At 49.3% G+C, this 19,383-nt stretch overlaps 1 protein-coding gene and 1 long non-coding RNA gene across 2 annotated transcripts; both read left to right on the forward strand.

The window, feature by feature from the left end:
• Positions 1-210: 210 nt before the first annotated feature.
• On the forward strand, positions 211-13,220 carry LOC139040962 (uncharacterized). Its single transcript, XR_011495288.1, has 3 exons — positions 211-410; positions 2,401-2,501; positions 13,115-13,220. It is a non-coding gene; the product is annotated as an uncharacterized lncRNA (long non-coding RNA).
• Positions 6,292-8,581, forward strand: OLIG1 (oligodendrocyte transcription factor 1). Its single transcript, XM_014843752.3, has one exon. The coding sequence runs from the start codon at positions 6,426-6,428 to the stop codon at positions 7,212-7,214; it is 789 nt and encodes a 262-aa protein (XP_014699238.1). The 5' UTR covers positions 6,292-6,425; the 3' UTR covers positions 7,215-8,581.
• Positions 13,221-19,383: the final 6,163 nt, after the last annotated feature.

A 19,383-nucleotide genomic window follows, 5' to 3' on the forward strand; every position in this document is an offset into this window, starting at 1 on the left:
CTTCTAATCTTTATAACAGCCCTAGGGGATAAATACTATTACTCCTATTTTATAGATGCGGAAACTGAGGCTCAAATGTGTATAGCTAAGGCTACAGGCTAGCTCTTACCCCCCACCCAGGGATCAGGACTCTTCACTGACAGACAGAAATAAGCTCGGCCTTTGCGCAGAAAAGCCTGAGAATATTACAGCAGAGGAGATTTGCATGTTTCGCCATCCGAGTTAATATTTCCAGGTCAGGGCGCCTTCGGGAGAGGAAGGTGGCGGCCTCCCAGCTCTGGTCTCCTTAACTGCACCCTGGGAAGTCTTCACACTGCCTTTCTTTATCCGCTGGTGGTCTAATCTGGAGTCAGATCCACCCGCTGGCTCTTACAGATGGGGACGGACTGCGAGCCAACAGGAAACAACAGGTGAGCGTCTGAACAGTTCCCTTCTGTGCCTCGGGCAGGGTGTCTGCCTGGGCGACTGCAGGGCCGCACTGACTTCCAGAACCTTCTGTCTCTGCAGGTGTTTTAGGCACTTGGCTTCAGTGCGTCAGTGACCCATATTTTATTACCTTTCAGGTTTCTATAATTCATCATTCACTCCTTTCTGAAAACCTAGAATGAAAGTTTAGCAGCTCAGTGCCCCGGCCCCTTTCCATTCTCTCCCCAAACACATCGGCCTATTTGTTCCCTTTCATCCCGGCTCTTCCTGTTGCATTCTGTCCGTTCAATGGGGAAAGGGTGAAACCGGATGGCTGGACCCAGTGCGGGGAAATGACTTCAGAGCCACCTTTGTTTCCCCTCATTCCTTTGAGCACACTTGGCCCTGCGTCTCTATGAAAGGGCTTGTTTGAACCGTTTGGAACATCCAGCAAGCGAGAGATGCTGCAGCCAGAATCGCTCTGCATCTTTTCAGGCTGCCTGAGACTCTGGGTTCAACTGCCAAATTTTTGCAACAAAACTAACCATGACATTGGACATTGTGTTATAAATTAGCCACAGCCTTCCGAGCAAATTGTCTCTTTTCATTGTATCAGCGTAAGCCTTTGAAATAGTTGGCTTCGGCTCCTGACTTCAGGGAGATTCAGAGAATATTTTCGTTCTGCCCCAAACCAACCCTTCAGACACCACATTGCACGTGCTGATATCTATATCTTAATTCACAGTTATTCTTAGCACAGTTCCTCAGAGGGCCTCTGTTTGTTACATTCCATTTCCCTGCCTGGAATTCTGTCAATATGCCTTCAAGTTTGATGGAGAAACCATCTCCAAATGTCTTTAAAACAAAAAGATGTACTTCTCTCTTTCTCCCTCTCTCTCTCTTTGCTGAGGAAGACTCACCCTGAGCTAACACCTGTGCCAATCTTCCTCCATTTTATATGTGGGTCGCCACCACAGCATGGCTGCCAACAAGTGGTGTAGGTCCTCACACGGGGAACTAAACCCAGGCCACCATAGCAGAGCACGCCGAACTTAACCACTAGGCCACAGGGCCAGCCCCGTACTTCTCTTTTTATAATGTTTTTCACAATGATTATTTGAACTTTCCTTTAAAGAAGAGTCCTTTTCAGAAATACAATGAGGGGTATTAAAATGAATTCTTTTACAGCTCTAGTAACATGTAGAATTTCAGAATTTGGTACCCACTGAAGCAACAAAAATTTCTCCTTCTCTTAGGGCACCCCAAGTTTGGGGGGGGGAAGAATATGCCCTCTGTCTGAGTTATGTCACCAATAGCCAAATCAAGCTGTTGTTATTATAAGGAATCTGAAAAAATACCCAGATGCCATCTAATTTCTTTTCCCGTTTTTCTTCCCTTTTAACTTTTTTTTCCACCAAAAAAATAAGTCACAGGACAAATTTTGACTTATAAATACCTTAAGTAATAAACTTTATTTAAATCTGGTCCAAAACACATTTATTTAAAATAAAATAGAATCAACCTTCCTATAATGTTTGTAAAACACACCAACTACATTTGACAATCTTTAGTGTTTTAACCAGATCAGAGAACACCGTATTACTGCCTAGGCCCTTCCACACTGGAAATAAGGACAACTGTGACAATTATATAGCTTTAAAACAACATTGTAAATAAACAGAAACATCATACCAGTTCCTGATGACTTGATTAATTTGTTCTCCCTTTTGAAAAGGAACAAAATTCATATTCTTTCAAATTTTCCCAGCAGGGATCTTTATTTAACCTGAACTGTCTCTAAGCGTGACTGAGATTCTGCTGAGATGCTCCCCAGGTGACAGAGGACCAAATATCTGTAAGGAGTTCTGCTCCATCCAAGCCCACTTACCAAAGGGGAACCCACCCTGCCCTCTTTTTCTCTCTCTGCTACTCCTACCTTCTCCCTAGGAGCAGCTAAGTCGCCCTCTCTCTTCAGCTCCTTCTTCTGTGTTCCAGGCAGAGTTATATTTGGATCAGATCGGAGAAGCTAATATAGAACAAATGTTGGATGTGGCTGCCACTTCTCATAGCAATGGCATGAATTTCAACACTCTTGGGTAAGTGGAACTCTCCAAAGAATTTTGCCCTTCTTAGAAGAAAGTAGCATTTTAAAAAGTAAACGCCGTTATTTCCTTACTGGTCCAAGCTCCAGACAGTTTCGACAGCACATTTTAGCAAAGACAGCCTTTCACACTTAGCTGGTCTTCTGCAAGAGAGTGTCTCGAGTGACAACAGGGGGCTTTGAGTGGTGGCCAAGCTTTGCAGCAGCAGAGCCTCTCTGTGCTCACAGAGGAGGTGGACGGTGCTCCACCCAAAAGCCACGTTCCCCTCACACACTCCCCGCCGCTTCGAGTCCCCATTGTCTGCCATTTCAAAAGTTTGAGCTTCTTGACCCAAAGCAGGGGTGGGCGGCAGAGTTGGGAGAATGGGTGGGAGACACTTTAGGTTTCTATGCAAGGAAAAGGAAGCCTGCCACACACACCTCCTTGGGGAGAAAGGAGTCACTAACACACACACACAAGCCCCTTTGGGCAAAGACAAGAGTGGTTGTTATGGCGGACGCAAGTTGCTCCCCAAGTATGTCCTGAATGTGGGAGGCCACGGCAGCTGCCTCTCTTGAGACAGCCCATAGGGCCCCTGCCAGGGGCTATAATGACTTACCGGCCCTTGCCAGCTGTCACACTTTGCATGCTGCTGGAGCTCCGGTCCAGCAGAAGGGGCCATCCAAGTCACCAGCTTCCACAAGCACTGAATCCTGTGCCCATGCTGGGTCCACACGGCCACCCAGAGCCTTCTTCTGGGGCTCCACCAAGAGCACTTCAGTACACACTGGCCAGTGTATCCAACTGACAGTGTCCTTGGCCTGGGGAAGGGAGGAGTTCTTCCGCAGAAGGGGATGCAGAGAGGTCACGGTCTAAAGGAACCCTCGGGGACACCCTCAGTAAACAGGGGCACTTGTTGGAGGGAAGAGAAGCACGCACATTTCCATCTCTGACTTCTGGGGCACCCCTGCCAGTGGATGGGAAATGTACGGCGTGCCATTTGGGCCCCTCTGTCCCAGGTTTAGCTTCCGTCTTTCTCATTCTCTTCCTCTTCCTGCTGGCAGGGTAAGGCCCCAGGGCTCCTGCCTAGGGTGTGGGCAGAGAAGGAAGCCAGAGGGGGAGGTCGCTGGGGCCTGCCCCAATCTGGCACCTCAGCTATAGGACTGAGGGGTCCTCAGGATGAGGTGGGCATTGCCAGAAGAAGTTGGTGCAGGATTCATGGAGGTGGGATCCTAGGAACCCTCTCTTTCAGGACACGGCTAGAACCCATCAACTCGTCAATACTGGCTTGGCCTAGGCAGGCCCCTCCATCCTTTCACCCAGTCCCTAACCCTCCCCATCATGGCCCCCTCCTCAGCTTCCTGGAAGCCTGGTCCAGCTGCAGGGAATTCCAAAAACTGGCCACTCGTGGTGCAGCTCTGCCTCTTGTCTGAAGGCACACTGTCAACCCCAGAAATCCTCCACCTTCCAGGAGCCTCGGTTTCACCATTGACAGCAGGGATAGAAAAATGCCCAGCTCACAGGGTTCGTGTGAGAACCAAATGTCTGTAAAAATGCTTTGAAAGCCAGAATGCTTTAACAAAAGGTGAAATTGATTAGAAAGGTGTTAAACTCACCTGCTTGAAACTTTCAAGGTGATTTCCTTGATCTCTCTCCTTCCTGCATAGTAAGGTTTTGCTTGGGGACTCAGCTCCTTCCCGCCGAGACCTCTTTCTCTCTCCCCAAGTGAATCGTGTCAAGACAGGGCCCCCTGAGAGTCAGGGGGTCCTACCACATTCCTTCCCTCTCTGTGAAACCTATAGGGAACTCTTGGGTTAAAGCACTATTGGGAGTTTGCACATTTCAAGGGATAAGCTGTGAACTGGTGGAGATTTCAGACCAGTCCTCAGACACCCCCTGGACACACAGTAGTTGCAAAGCACTGTGCTGCGCTTTGGGAAGATGCAGAAATGAACAGGTGGTCCCCGCCCTCAAAACAATCACAACCAAATGCGGAGATGATCTCCACGTAACACAATCCAGGCTCTGGGAAAATGCTATCAACAGTTTGCTGAGCGTGATGAGAGGAAGAAGAAGGTGAGAAATCATCAAGGCTTTGAGAAGAAAGTCATGTTGGACATGAACCTGAGCCAAGGGCAGGATGTTATAGGCAGAGCTGGAGGTCGGAAGCAGAGATCAGAGTGAGCCTCTGGGGTGAATACTCGTGGAGGGAAACAAGAATCTTTCAGCCCTGAAACCAGCAGGCACAGCCAACGGGCTCCTGGAGCTGAAATCAGTTCCCATGGGGGACAGGTCCTGCCATAGCATCCTTCTTCTTATACCAAAGAGGACCAAGCTGGAGAAGCTCATTTTCTTTCTGTTACACTCAGCATCAGTGCTGTGCAATAGAACTTTCTGCGATGACGGAAATGTTGTCTCTGCTGCCAAATGGATGGTCACTAGCCACGTGGAAATCCTAAGCACCTGAAGCAATGCTAACACAGCTGGGGAACTAAATTTCTAACTTGATTTTATTTTAATTAATTAATTTTTAATAGTCACAGGTGGTTGGTGGCTACTGTATTGGGTGGTAGAGGGTTAGGTACCAAAAGGCCCCCTTCCCCATTCCATTTTGCCATGAGACGATGACAAGCCTGGTGTTAGGGTAGAAAACTTCCATATCCACCAAGTAATGCTATTTTATTTGGGGAAGAGAAATGTTCAGTCCCACCCTTAACAGGTATGAGTGTGTGAGTGATTTTTTGTTTGTTTTCCCTGATAAGAGGCCAATTTCTGTGTGAGTTTTTGCTTCAGTAAGAAGAGTCAACCACTGACAGAATGAACACATATCCCTTCTGGAGAGGAAGGAAACCCGACCCCGAAACTCCTTAGTCTCTAAAGGCCTTTTAATCAAAAGAGAAGAGAGAGGGACCGGCAGGGAGTAACCATTCTAATGCTACAGTCATTGAGCCCAGAAATTTAGCTCTCAAAAGCCGGCAGGAAATCACAACTTTTAAAAAAACATGTTACACTCATGATCGTAGCAGTATTACTCGCAATAGCCAAAAGGTGGAAGCAACCCATGTGTCCACCCTTGGAGGAAGGGATAAACAAAATGTGGCATATACATGCAATGGAGTATTATTCAGCCTTAAAAAGAAAGGAAATCTTGACCCATGCTACAGCAGGGATGAAGTTGGAGGACATTGTGCTAAAGGAAATAAGCCGATCACTAAAAAAACAAATACTGCAGGGTCCCACTTACAGGAGGTACCTAGAGTCGTCAGAGTCATAGACCGGAGAATGGCGGTTGCCAGGAGTTGCTGGGCGAAGCGGTGATGGAGAATTGTTTAACGAGCACAGAGTTTCAGTTTTGCAAGATGAAGCGAGTTCTGCGCATTGGCTGCATAACAGTGTGAGCGCGCTTAACACTAACGAACTCTACACTTAAAAATGGTTAAGATGGTAAGTTTTATGTTATGTGTATTTGAGACACATATATTTAAATCAAGCAAATATGTATATGTATACAAAGAAGAAGAAGCCAAGAGGAGGAGGCAGGCACATGAGTTTTAGCCTCACGAAACCAACCAGGCCTCCAACAACAACCGCACTTTGCCCAAATAAGCGCCGTTCCCCCCTCCCTCCCGGGCCGGTCCTGCGACACTCCCACGGGCGCTCACAATAACCTCCTTGAGCGGTGCCAGCGGTAGCTCGGCGCCGGCCTCAGGCGCTGGCGGCCAATGAGCACGCGCGTGCGCCCGGCCTCGCGCCCCCATTGGCTGCGCCCAGCCGCGCGCGGCCCCGCAGGTTCCCAAGCCGGGTTTAAAGGGGTCGGGCGCAGCAGCTGCCCTGCCATCAGCTCCCAGCGCGCAGGTCCGCGGGGAGGGGCGGCCTGCCGAAGGGCCCACCCCGGGGCGTTCCTGAAGGGCGCCCTCGGCCGCCCCCACCGCCCCCCAGATGTACTATGCGGTTTCCCAGGCGCGCGTGAACGCGGCCCCCACGACCATGCTGCGGCCACAGCGGCCGGGGGACGTGCAGCTCGGGGCCTCCCTGTACGAGCTGGTGGGCTACCGGCAGCCACCCTCCGCCTCCTCCACTGCCTCCTCCTCCACGACGGCCCCCCTCCTCCCCAAGGCGGCGCGCGAGAAGCCGGAGGCGCACGCCGAGCCGCCCGGCACCGGACCAGGGCCCGGTGCGCACGCGGGCGGCGGCTCCCGGGCGGACGCCAAAGAGGAGCAGCAACAGCAGCTGCGGCGCAAGATCAACAGCCGCGAGCGGAAGCGCATGCAGGACCTGAACCTGGCCATGGACGCGCTGCGGGAGGTCATCCTGCCCTACTCGGCCGCGCACTGCCAGGGCGCTCCCGGCCGCAAGCTCTCCAAGATCGCCACGCTCCTGCTCGCCCGCAACTACATCCTGCTGCTGGGCAGCTCGCTGCAGGAGCTGCGCCGCGCGCTCGGCGAGGGCGCGGGACCCGCTGCTCCGCGCCTGCTGCTGGCCGGCCTGCCCCTGCTCGCCGCCGCGCCCGGCTCTGTGCTGCTGGCGCCCGGCGCCATGGGGCCCCCAGACGCGCTGCGCCCCGCCAAGTACCTGTCGCTGGCGCTCGATGAGCCGCCGTGCGGCCAGTTCGCGCTCCCCGGCGGCGCGGGCGGCCCCGGCCTCTGCACCTGCGCCGTCTGCAAGTTCCCGCACCTGGTGCCGGCCGGCCTAGGCCTGGCCGCCGTGCAGGCGCAGTTCTCCAAGTGAGGGCCTGCCGGGGCCCGGGGCGCGACCTCGGCCCGTCCTCCCGGCGCCCAGCTTCTCCGCGCCCCCTCGCTAGGCGCCCCGGGAGAGCGGGGACGAGCAAGGAGGGCATTTCGAACCTTCTCGCCCAGAGAAAGGGACTGTGTGCGCCCCCTTCCCCACCCCTACCCCGGGGAAACTAAAGTGATCTGAGCGGATGTTCGAGGGAGCATCTGGGCTGTTTGGGCTTCTGGGTCGATTCTAGCAGCTTTGGGCGGCAGAGGCGCGCTCTGATCCCCGTTCTTCCGTAGCGCGTGTCTCCCGGGCCCCAGAGTTGTGCGCTTAGCAGTGTGAATTTTAGGGCGCCTTGAGCTGGGTTTGGCTCGCTCTGGGCGCGGCGGGAGGCCAGCCCCAGCGCCACTGCTCACGGAGGCGACACCTGCAGAGCCAGGGGACCAACGGGCTGCTCTCCGAGGGCGGGGTGGTGGGGGGGGGGCGGGACGGGGGGGCGGTGTTTCCTTCTCCTCGGCCAGAGTTCACGGATGGCCCTGTTCCCACCAGCCAAACCCTGTCACAGGAGGCTGCCCGACCTCCGGAAGCCGGGAAAGACCAGTAATCAGTGCAGATTGTCCTGAGCGCAGCAGACTGACAGATCCTCGGCGGCCGGACGGTTGGCACCGCGGTGCCGCGGGAGGGGGCGATGACAACTCCTGGGTCGTTGGGTGTGCTGGGTTGGGAAGTCCGCTTTTGTACCCCGGCTGTTAAGAGTGCAATTTTTGAGAATCGCATAACCAGGTGTTTTGTTGCGGAAATGATTCGCTCTCAAATCCTGGGGCCTCCTTAGAAAGATAGTTCAGAACTCGAGATTCACCGGTCTGTCCCCCTGCCCCAAAGGTAGCCGAACCCGCGTTTGAGCTTGCTTAAAAACAGCCACCACCTTTCACGCAGGCGGTGTTCCCGGTTTACTAAAATAGGTAACAAGGCACTTCGCAGTCTCCGACTCGTCAGAAAGCGTGATCGCTAATTATCCATCTGTCTCATTAAAAGACGCGGAGGGGGACCGGGAGCCCCAAACCTCTGGCGGGTCCCCCTGCGGTGGCGACGGCGGGATGGCGCTCGCTGCGTGGTCTCTTCCTGTACCTGGTCCTTGACCAGCGCGCCGGGCAGGTGTTCTCGCCGCTTTGCAATGAACAACTACATAGGTGACCGGTCCTGATTTGTTAACGAATTACTCCAGCCAAGATTATTTCACGCTCTTTCAGCAGCTTACTTTGAATTTTTGTTTAAGGTTTTTGGTTGTTGGTAGTTGCCGAATTTAACTGGCATTTTATCTCTAACTTTGTTTCGTTGCACTATGAAGAATCAACAGAATAAAACACTTAAAGACCTTATTTATTTATTTTTTTTTGTCTGATTTGTTTTGTTAATAAAAGTGTCCTGATGCCCTGGTGGTTTCAGAACCTCGGGATGACGGTTCGTAGTTAAATGATGGGGCTTCAAAAATTTTAAGCCCGACTTTCTGATTTGTGGAATAACCCAAGAGCAGTCAACTGTAAGTGAAGTTCAGGCACCCGGTGGAAATGTAAGGACGGAAGGGGCGTGGGCGCCAGAAGCGGGGGAGGCAATTCCAGGCGGCAGTTCTCAATCAAGCTTGAGGGATGGGTCTTTATTGACTACAACTTCCTCCTCTGAAAAACGGGTTAAGAAATACATTTATGATAAAATTACTTTACATCTCGCCTTTCTCAGAAATCCACTTGTTCTGTCTTAGTGGACAGAAGCTTAAACAATATGACACAGAGATGAGCTTTCCCCCTGTTGTTTAAATCAGGTTGGCGTTGTCTCCTAGGAAATTATGACCCTGGACATCATTTTATTCTGAGAGGTGAAGAAAGGTCTTCTGTCCGGTTGGTGATGTTACAAAGAATTTGGATTGTTGACCTGCTCACATGCGACATGTAAACATTTCGTAGTTATTAATGAAATCGACCACTGTTTAAAGGTAAGAGGAGAGTAGAGGAGAAATAGGGTCTCCCTTAACCTGTAGAAAATTCAAGAAAACCCAGATGAGGTGACTTACTCAATTTTATCCACAGTGGCTAGTGTGAGGCGTGTATACATTTAGGGGAAATGAGCATTCACTTTGGGGAACATGTAAGAGGGTCCTGGAAGGATAGAATGTCCTTGCCTGCCATCCTGGCTGAGTGTCTGTTTCCTCAAGAGGGACGCAGGAGAGGACACGAGAGAAAGTAGCTCTGTGCACCAGCCCATTTCAGGGAAGACTTCCTCGTTCTTCTTAGATTCTGCCATCAGAAAAGACACAGGCTTTTTTTATGCCGGTAAATTTGAATTGTAGCCTTCTATGTGTTCAATGCCTGTCCTTGGTTGCCTTGCATCTTGACGAGGGATAGAAAGAAAAATAAAAATCAACAACTAATTAAAACCAAATCAAGTCCTCCCTGAAAAAAAAATTTCTAGGAGATTAGAAATAAACAATTCCTCCTACAGTCCCAACTCTGTCACCTAGATGCCACCATCATTCCAAAAACCATCCCTAAAAGAAGCAGAAAGCTGCAGAGCAGAAAAGATGGGTGGTCTTCCTCCCGTCTCTACTTATAAATTGGAGTGAGTACCCGTGCCTTATAGGAAGGGTAACACTTTACGTGATTTTTTACTTAACTGAGAAAATCATACCCTATCATGCTTCTAGAACTGTTAAAGATTATGAAAGAATTCAACAAGGGTGTGCAGAGCTGTTTTGAGTCTCATCAAAATGTTTGTCTGTTATTACATATTTATTAGCATATAATTTATCATATTATCTGTCTATGTGTAGCATCTTCTTGGCCATCGTGCCAGCTCCTTATAAGGAACTTACATCCTGAAGAATGGCATCAGTGAGCATTCAGCAGTCCTGTAGGGTAAATCCAGTCAAAGGTAATTATATACAGTGTCAAAAATACAAAGTTAGGGGCTGGCTCCGTGGCCGAGTGGTTAAGTTCGCGCGCTCCGCTGCGACGGCCCAGGGTTCGGATCCTGGGCTTGGACATGGCACTGCCTGTCAGGCCACGTTGAGGTGGCGTCCCACATCCCACAACTAGAAGGACCTGCAACTAAGATATACAACTATGTACAGGGGGTTTGGGAAGGTAAAGCAGAAAAAAAAAAAAAGAAGATTGACAACAGTTGTTAGCTCAGGTGCCAATCTTTAAAAAAAAAATACAAAGTTAGATCTCTCAACAAATGTCTATGGCGAAGCAGTGTATTCTGCAGGCACAAGGTTTAAGCGTAGACCTGTGTGTTGTAGAGCAAGGAGTCGCTTTTGGAAATCAGCAGGCAGGATTTTGCAGAAGGAGCAAGTTTAAACTGGTCTTTGGACCGGGTGGGAAAGCACAGAGGGTGTAAGGCACACTCCTCAAGAAGGGTACACCAGGACTCAGAAGCAAGATGAGAAGGAACACGTGGCTCACTGCCAAAAAAGGTCCCTGCTCCTCCTCCAACCACCAACTTGCTGTCCTAGTGATTAGAGTGGACAGATCCTAAGGGGGAAAATAGACAAGGCCCTGAGAAATTATGCTGTTGCATGTGTGGGAGGCCAGGTGAGCAATCAGTAAACAGAGAGCAGATTAAGTGCATTGTGGGATTTACCTAGCCCATGGTGATAGTCTATTTATATGTGTTCTCCTCTAAGGGAAACTGATTACACCAGGTATGAAAATATAACCTTGTGAAATATATCACTTAGAAGGTAAGTCTCCCCATCAAGGAAGAGGCTTCACTCCAAGCGCGGGAAGTATTTCACTTTACTGAAGTTCAGATTATTAACCACCGTGCTTCTACCTTGCCCATCTAGTCTTTGCTGACTTCCCAGGTACATCGGTGAGGCTGGGTCCAGGTTGGCGATCAATATTCAGAACCTCAGCACGCTAGCTAGACCTCCTAGGCCATAAAGAAAGCCAGCCAGAAGAAGGGCTTTTCTTTCTGCCACACAAGGATACTTTATGAACTTGCCAAGAACAAGGTGATGGTTAGGAAGACCCGTTAAATTGATGCTTTTTCTCACCATACAGCGCTTCTATTGGCAAAGTACATTTCCTCCAGAAGGCATTTGCCTGCCAAGCCCTGCCCCTTCCCTCTTCTGCACACTCAATAAATATTCAAAAAGATTATCACCTTCACTGAAGCAGGCTCGTGAAGCAAGAGATTGATAAATGTCGTGTTTTTCTGAAACACAAATTCGCTTTCATCAAGCGATCTTAGTTGTAGGGAAATATTGTTTTCAAGCAAGGTCCAGTTTATCCTACCAAATGTAAGATGCGAAAAGATAATGTAAGATGCAAGATAATCCTCAAGACCTACACACAAGCTCGCCTAATTATTTATGAAGTTGCAGATGACTTCTTCCAGCCGTTCCCATCCCGTCCTTTTTAACTAAGCCCAGCAGAAAAGCTCAATGCCTGATCAGACATTAAGCCACATTCTTTCTGCTCCTATGAGACTAGCCGCTCGACCAGAAAACTTTCCCCTTCGCCTCCAGCTGATGTTGACAGGCCAGGGCGCAGGACAAGCAGGTCAACAGTCCAAGGCCTTAAACACTTCAGGCTGCTCGATGCTCAGGGGAAAGATGCCCAGCCTTCCTCAGTGACCACAGAGGACACAGCCACAGGTCGGCCACTGCCTGGGACAAAGGCCACAGGTGCCAGCTCATATCTCTGAGTCCCACAGAATGCCAATGGGGCAAGAGACCCTAAGAGTTATCTGTCCACCATCCTCCCTACTGAATGAGGCACCAGAGGCCCAGGAAGGCCAGGAGACACGCTCAAGGCCGCACAGGTAGTCAGAGGCAGCAATGCCAGGGACCATCACCACTTCAGGGAGGCAAAAGCTCCTTCCGTGGTTTGTCCTGGTGGGACTGGAATCTCCTGGAAACAGGAATCCTGACAGGAGGTGAACACATTCTTCCTGTCCCCTGGAACATCTCCAGCCTCTGGCCTCTTCCACCCTCTCTGCTCAGCCCTCAGTCCGCCTCGTGAGTGGCATCCAGAAGAGGCAGACTCGGGGCCAATCCTCAGCCAGGTGACCTGGCAGCAGTTCAGTCCCCTGAACTTTCTCCGGCAGCCTCGTCCCCTAGCCCCGAGGGAGGCCCCGATTGGTGACAGGGTGTGGCAGAGGCGAGGCAAACCACCAGAGACATCCTCTGAAGGTTACATGTTTGTCATTAGGGTTTCAGAAAGCCACTGTCAGGAGTCGAGAGAGTAGACAGCTGACAGACCAGGACAGCAGGGCGAGGGGACAATAGGCTCTTGGGGGCTTTCTCTTCTGTGACAGCCTTTCAGCGCTCCCACGCAGACGCTCAATGCTCTGATACTGATGGACCCTGATTTTCTCAGCAGTGTGGGCATCTTTTCACTGAGTGCTTTTCATGGATGTGAGTGATTCTCCAAGAGGCTGCTCAGCAGCAGTAAGTGCTGGCTGCCGCCAAACCCGGGTTAGAGGACAGCGAACCCCTGACGGTGGGCCCTGCACAAAGAGCAGAGGTAGGCAATGGGGGCCCAGGAAAAAGTCTCGCCAAGGGCCCCGGCCCCGGGATCGAGAAGGGCAATTGTCTCCTAGAAGCTTCTAAGGAGTATGCATAACTCAGAGAATCCCAAAGTCGGATAACCAGGAGGCTTCAGAACAGCAGGATCAGATGAGAACACTCACCTGTTGGGGAAGAAAGAGAAAGAAAGAAAGAAAAAGAGGAAGAAAGAGAAAAGCCAACTCACCTATGGGCGGGCAGGTGGGAAAATGAACAGCCAGTAGTAGAAATGGTAGAATAGCCCTCCTAGCGATAAAAATGACCATGATACAGACACGCGCTCCCCTTGTGTTTACGGGGTACCAAGCGGCTCTAAGCATTTGACCCGCATGACTTCATTTTGTAGGCACTATCATCACCCCATTCTACAGAGGGGAGGACAGAAGCATGAAGAGGTAGAGACAAAGGAAGCTGAGGCCGTTCGGGGAAGTCGTGGAAGACAGACACTGAAGGCAAGGAGGCCTTGTCTGGGGAAGGGAGAGGCCCCGGGAGGGGGTGTCCTCCCTAAATTCCTCCTCCTCAGCTCTCACGGTTGTGACCCCCTCGCCCCTCCTCTCCCCCAGGTATGGCTGTCTAATCAACGTGGTATCGGGATTTTGACATGTCCCGGCACACAGTGAGGACGCTCTCCAGCGAACCCCTCCTCTTGCTTGAGTTAAAACGCCCTGAGACCGGTGGTGATTATTTTAGGTCATTTCACTCTTAGCATTTTTTTTCTTTCAGTTGTTTTACTTTTTATTTTTATTTGCAATGTTTCCAGGTCTAGAGGTGGCCCATATAAGGAAGGAGATATTAGGGATTACGAGTGGGGCAGAGGCCCACCTCACACAGCCGGCACCTTCAAGATATTGTGTATTCCTGGTCTTTTGGGCAAAAACAACAAAAACAAAAAAAGAAAAGGAAAGGAAAAGCTTTTGAGATAGTGATCATTAGGTGTCTCCCAATTCAAATCTTAAAAAACAGAGTTGAGCAGATAAAGCATCTGCAAAGAAAACTTCTGAAGATGATTTGATGACATTGTATCTACCCAGCTGACCAGTCAAAGGGAGCATTTTGTTGTTGTGATTATGACTGTTCTGTTTTGTTTGCTTAGTTCTGGCAGTTTTGGTCATGTCCCCCCTCTCCATCACCACTGGAGACAAAAAAAAATCAGACACCAGGCATCCCTTTAATAGACAACTTCTGAGTTTGCTCCTGACCGAGGACTCCATGGCGCTCAGGGCTGTAAGAGCGTCAGAAGATGCCCTTGGTATTTTATGTCCACACAGACCCACAGTAACTCAGATGGGGAGTTGTCCGCCCTGAGAAGTAAACCCCCCACCCTGGGCGGTGTGAGAGCTGTGCCCAAGCTGGCTGGTGCTGCAGACCCTCACCCGCAGGAAGGACAGAAGCAGGGCGACGGACACTTCCTCTTCCCCTCACACCCTCCACTCCTCCGTGCTGTGTTCAAGCGCAGCCACAGACCAGTCTCCTCTCCCATCCTCCTTTCTGCCCTCCTATTCTTCTCTTCCCTGTAAAGTCTTAGCTGTGCATTGCTCATCGGGTGGGCCTCGAAATCAGTTACCCTACTCCCTGGCCACATGACCTTGGACAGGCTCCTTGAACTCCTGGTGCCTCGGTCTCTTCATCTCTAAGATCTAATAATAGGACCCACCCCACTGGGGGTTAAATGAGGCAATGTGTGCAAAATGTTAGCACAGTGCCTATTGCCATTGTGGTTGTTTTTCTTGTCGCCACTAAGAGTATTTTCCATTGGCTAGAAATACATTATTTACACACTTATGAATACTGTTGATGGTTGCATAAGAAAGCAGTGGTGCACACTCAAGCATTCCCGTCTTCTCCTGCAATTAATAGGGCCCGTGACAGCACTGGATGGGGCCAAGTGAAAATCCATTTAGAATGAGCAAAGCTGCCTTCTAAAATCCGCAGCTCCTTCTGCACTAACTTGCGCCCACAGGTGTGTTTTGAGGGGCTTCTCCTAGGGAGCTCTATGCGGGGCTCCACCCTTCCAAGCTGGCTCTCAGAGCCCAGCCAGGACCCACCGCTATTGCACCCAGGCCGCATAGAAGCCAAAATGCTTCTCCAAGGTCCAGCGTGGAAGGAACCAGGATTTTCCTTCTCGCCGACTGACTAGCAGACAATGGGTTCTTCAGAAGCCACAACATTTCAGCTGTTTTGGCCCCAATGGCCGCAAGCTGACTGGATGTCATTTGCTCCCAGCAGAGCGTCAGCTCAGGACAGTTCCAAACAGTATCAACCAGTTTGTGGCGAGTGGCATAAACACCAGGCTGGTTGGATGAAATCACTGGCTGAGTCATCCTCTGCACAGGCTGAGAACGCAGGCTGGCCCACAGAGGCTCTCGGCAAGGTGCTGGGGCGTCTCTGGGCCAAGGAGCCAGCCCCGGTGGGATGCAACAGTCGTTCCTCTGTCAATAAATGGCTACTGAGTGCCCACCTGCTAAGTGCCAGCACAGCGATTATTTCTCCAAAGAGTGTCTGTGTCATCTGAACTGGGGGATGGTGCCCAAAGCAAATTTCAGCCTGCGGTCAGGAATTTCCCTCGACAGCAACACCTGTTAAAATGAAAAAGGAAGGAAGGAAGGTAGAAAGGAAGGCAGGCTTTATTAATATTCAAATTTTAAATAGTAATGATATTTCGATTCAAACTTATTAATTAAATGACCATCTTAAACTGGTCAACAGGGCACAGTTAGAAAAAATATTCTGATTAAACTCATCTCTCAAAATGAAATAAAACAGATTAGACCCGCTTTTTGCCACTTGGGTCTTAGGAGGAAATAGGGCTTCGAGAAGCCAGCAGGGCCAGGACTAGGGTGAGGCCAGCGAGCACTTTCTTTGGGCACAAAGTTGAAGAGGGCACCAAAACACACATTATCACACAATAAATAGTATTTTATTGCAATATTTTTTTAAAAAATCAAAATTGATGCAAAAATCTATGATGAACAAAATGTCAAAAGTTTAAATACAGACAGGACCAGTGTCACTGATTTTTCCCCAGACACCAACACAGAAATGGAGGCAAGCCCCGTGTCTCCCTCCCAGTTTGCAAGGACCATTCCCGTGTCATGCATGAAGCCACAGCCCCCCCCCCCCCACCCCACTGTCCCTGTTAGCCCTTGGCCAGGTCGGGGAAGAATGGGAGACGCACTTCAGGAGCTGAGGTAGCTCCCTGCCTGCCAATTCCAGGGCAGAGTGACATCGCAGGGGCGTAAGGGGCAGCCCTCGTCAGCCTGGGCTGGCATGGGAACACCCGCATTCCAATCCTTGCTCCACCCTTCTAGCTGTGTTACCTTGCACAGGTTTGTACATAAACCCTGTAAGCTTCATATCCTCATTTGTAAAATGGGAGTGATGGTAGCGTTTACCTTCCAGGATTAAATGATGCTGTGAGCGCTCAGCAGAGCTCCTGGAACCATGATGATTGTGGAAAAGTCCAGGGGTCCTCCCGCCTTCCTCCCCTTTGGAGTACAGGCTGTTGGAGCATCAGTGCCTCTGCCAGAGGGAACAATTCCCATTCCATTCAGCTACTGGAGACTGGCCTGGCTGCCCCTCCTGAGGAATGCGGGGTGGAGGACACACATGTGCCTGGAGTTGGGTTTCTTCAAGTAAACTCTAAAAACAGAAATGGTAATAGTACGAGTAGCAACAATAGCGGTCAGCACTGTTGCTGAGCACTTTATCAGGCATGTTATTTAGTGCCAAGCCTGTGCTAAGGGCCTGGGGTTGATGAAGGAGTGCAGAGGAGGGAATCCAGCCCAACAAGAGGGAGGGCGGGTCATGGGGCTGGAGTGAACCGTGCTGGGCAGAACTTCCAGCATCGATGTCTGAAGGCCTGGGGACCAGTGGACTCCCTCTGCCAGGCCCTGGTCTTCATCCCTTCACCTCATCAGCTGGTGGCGTGTCACCTGGGCCTGGGAGCATGTGCAGCCACCTGTGCAGGGAGCCTGGGGTGGCCGTGTCAGAGCACACTTGAAAATGAAACATAAAAAGCCTTGGAAATTGGTCCCACGTCACCCTGATGCCGAATTGGGTAAAATAAAGGGGCTTTGTTTTCACAGTAATGGCTGATCCTCGCACACTGCTGCCCTTCACACGGAAATCTTAACCCTGGGGAGACGGTTCACCACGACAAGGAGCAGAGAGCCAATCTTTCCTGTTGTGATGTTCTTGTCTGAAAGCCTTTGGAATGTGGTAATGTTATACATGTCAAACTTTTTAAATCAATCCATTCGTTTGAAAAATGCTTGCCAGAGCTTTTAAAAGGGACGTGCCTGGCTCAAGTGCACGAAGGAATACCCAGAGCCTAACCCTCGGTAGACACTCCAACTGGAATGATTCCCCCTCAAAGAAAAAACTCCAAATCCTTAAGTTCATTTTTAAATTAAAAAAAAAAAAAAGAACAGAATTTGGACAGAGCCCCCTTATGAGAATTTGCTAATTATACTTGGCCATTCTAGATCAAATGACCTTCCCTGATTCATAGCAACTGAAATGGTGTTAAAAGCCTTTGAAATAAGATTCGCAAATGCTGGGTCCTGGTCCTGCGGCCCCACACCAGCATCACAAACAGCCCAACAGGGCGAGGATGCCAGGACGACTTTTTTACTATTTCTATCCTGGGACTGTTGCTGAGGGAAACAGAGACGGAGACCGAGGAACTGGCTTCTGTGGAAAAAAATTTTTAAGAGAGAGCCTTATTACTTTTTGAAATAATACGAGGGTTAGATATACTCATTGTGGGTAAATTAGCCCATTTCAAAAAGAATACAGAAGAAAATAGAAATTGTCTATAATCTCACAACTCCGAGAAAGCCACTGCTAACAGTACCCTGATATATATCGTTCTAGATTTTTGTCTTTGCATATATACCATGCATACGTAGTCAAATATATGATCCAGATCAGGATTAAACTATACAGATGGTCTTGTAAGCTGCTTTGTTCATTTAACAATAGATCGTAGGCAGCATTCTATGGCTTTCTATGCCAATAAATACATCCCTGTATCACCATTGTAACCTGGATTCCACTGTATGCTATTCTGTGATTTACTGAAGTGTCTCCCTATAAATGAACATTTAATTCTCCCATCAATGTCCCACTGCTCTAAATCACACAGTAATGGACGTCTTTGCCCATACAACTAGATGCCCTCTCTCAGCTGATCCAACGGTAAATTTCTAGGGGTAGAATCACCACATTGATAAGGCTTTGATTGCATGTTGGCAAATACGTCCCTCCAGAAGGGAGGACAAGTTCACACTCCCACTCGCAGGTCCTGAGAACATGTGTCCTCAGAGCCTCAACGGCACTGGGTATTGTTTTAAAAAATATGTCAGCGGTCTATTTTTATATCTTTTTGTGGTTATAAAAACAATACTAGCTCAGATACAATTTCAAACATTGTCGATGTATATAAAATAAAAAGTAAACTTCCTCCCTAAAGCCTCCTGTTACAGCCCCACACCTTCAGATAACCAGACTGTATTTTTCCCGAATTTTCTTTTCAATGCCTATATAGAAAAAAATATTTTTGCTTTCTTACAAAAATGGTGCATCTTTCAGATTGTTTTGCAATCGGGTTTTTTCTTTCTGTGTTGCTATCTATACCGTGGCTTTCTTTCCATGTCAGTTATAAACAGATCTCGTTTTTAGTGGTTGCTGAGCATTCCACAGAATGGACGCACTATTATTCACTGCACCAGTCCCTCATGGACAAACACTTAGTTGTTTTCAATATTCGAATGAACATCCTTGCTCATATGCCTTTGCATGTGTACAGGATTTTCCTAAGATCGTTCGTAGAAAAACACTTGTGCCAAAACGGTTTGCAGATTTAAAATGCCTATAGCGGTTGTCAAATTAGCCTCCGAAGTCAGCAGTCCTGCCAAGTGCATGTGAGAGAGCCTGTTTCTGCAAAAGGATTTAAACAGAGTCTAGTCATTCACTTAGCAGGCATATATTGTAGATATACTTTCAGGAAAGAAGAGAAAACCACTCTGGTGGGACTGTGAGAATCCTTTAGACGTCTGCTCCCACGGGAGACCTCAGCTGTCCTGCCTCCCTCCTCCCCCACCTCAGTCCATGCATGCACACATTTTCAAGGTCATGTTTGACATCTTCAGCAATATTTATGATTCATTCATAAGATGGATCTGTACTAAATTACCTGCCCTCTTCCTGAGCTAGTCAATCCAAGAAAGGCAGACACATTACTCACTTACACACAACTTTGGGATTTCTGATTTTCCACATCTGTAAGAGAGGAACACATCTGTCCTTCACAACCCACCATTGGAAGGCAGTTTGAAGACCATAGGTCGCCTTTCTTGAGATGCTGTACGCCTGTGCTGTCCAATATGGCAGCCACTAGACACATGCAGCTCTTGAGCCCTTGAACTGTGGCTAACTTGACTTGAGATGTGCTGTAAGTATAAAATTCACACTAGATTTTGAAGACTTAGTTTGAAGAAAAGAATGTAAACTATCTAGTCACTAATTTTTATGTTGATTATATGCTGACATGATAATATTCCAGACATATTGGCTAGATAAAATATATGTTTCTTTTCATTTTTAATGTAGCTC

Source organism: Equus asinus, chromosome 18 (genome assembly GCF_041296235.1).
Source record: "Equus asinus isolate D_3611 breed Donkey chromosome 18, EquAss-T2T_v2, whole genome shotgun sequence".
Classification (NCBI taxonomy): Eukaryota; Metazoa; Chordata; class Mammalia; order Perissodactyla; family Equidae; genus Equus; species Equus asinus.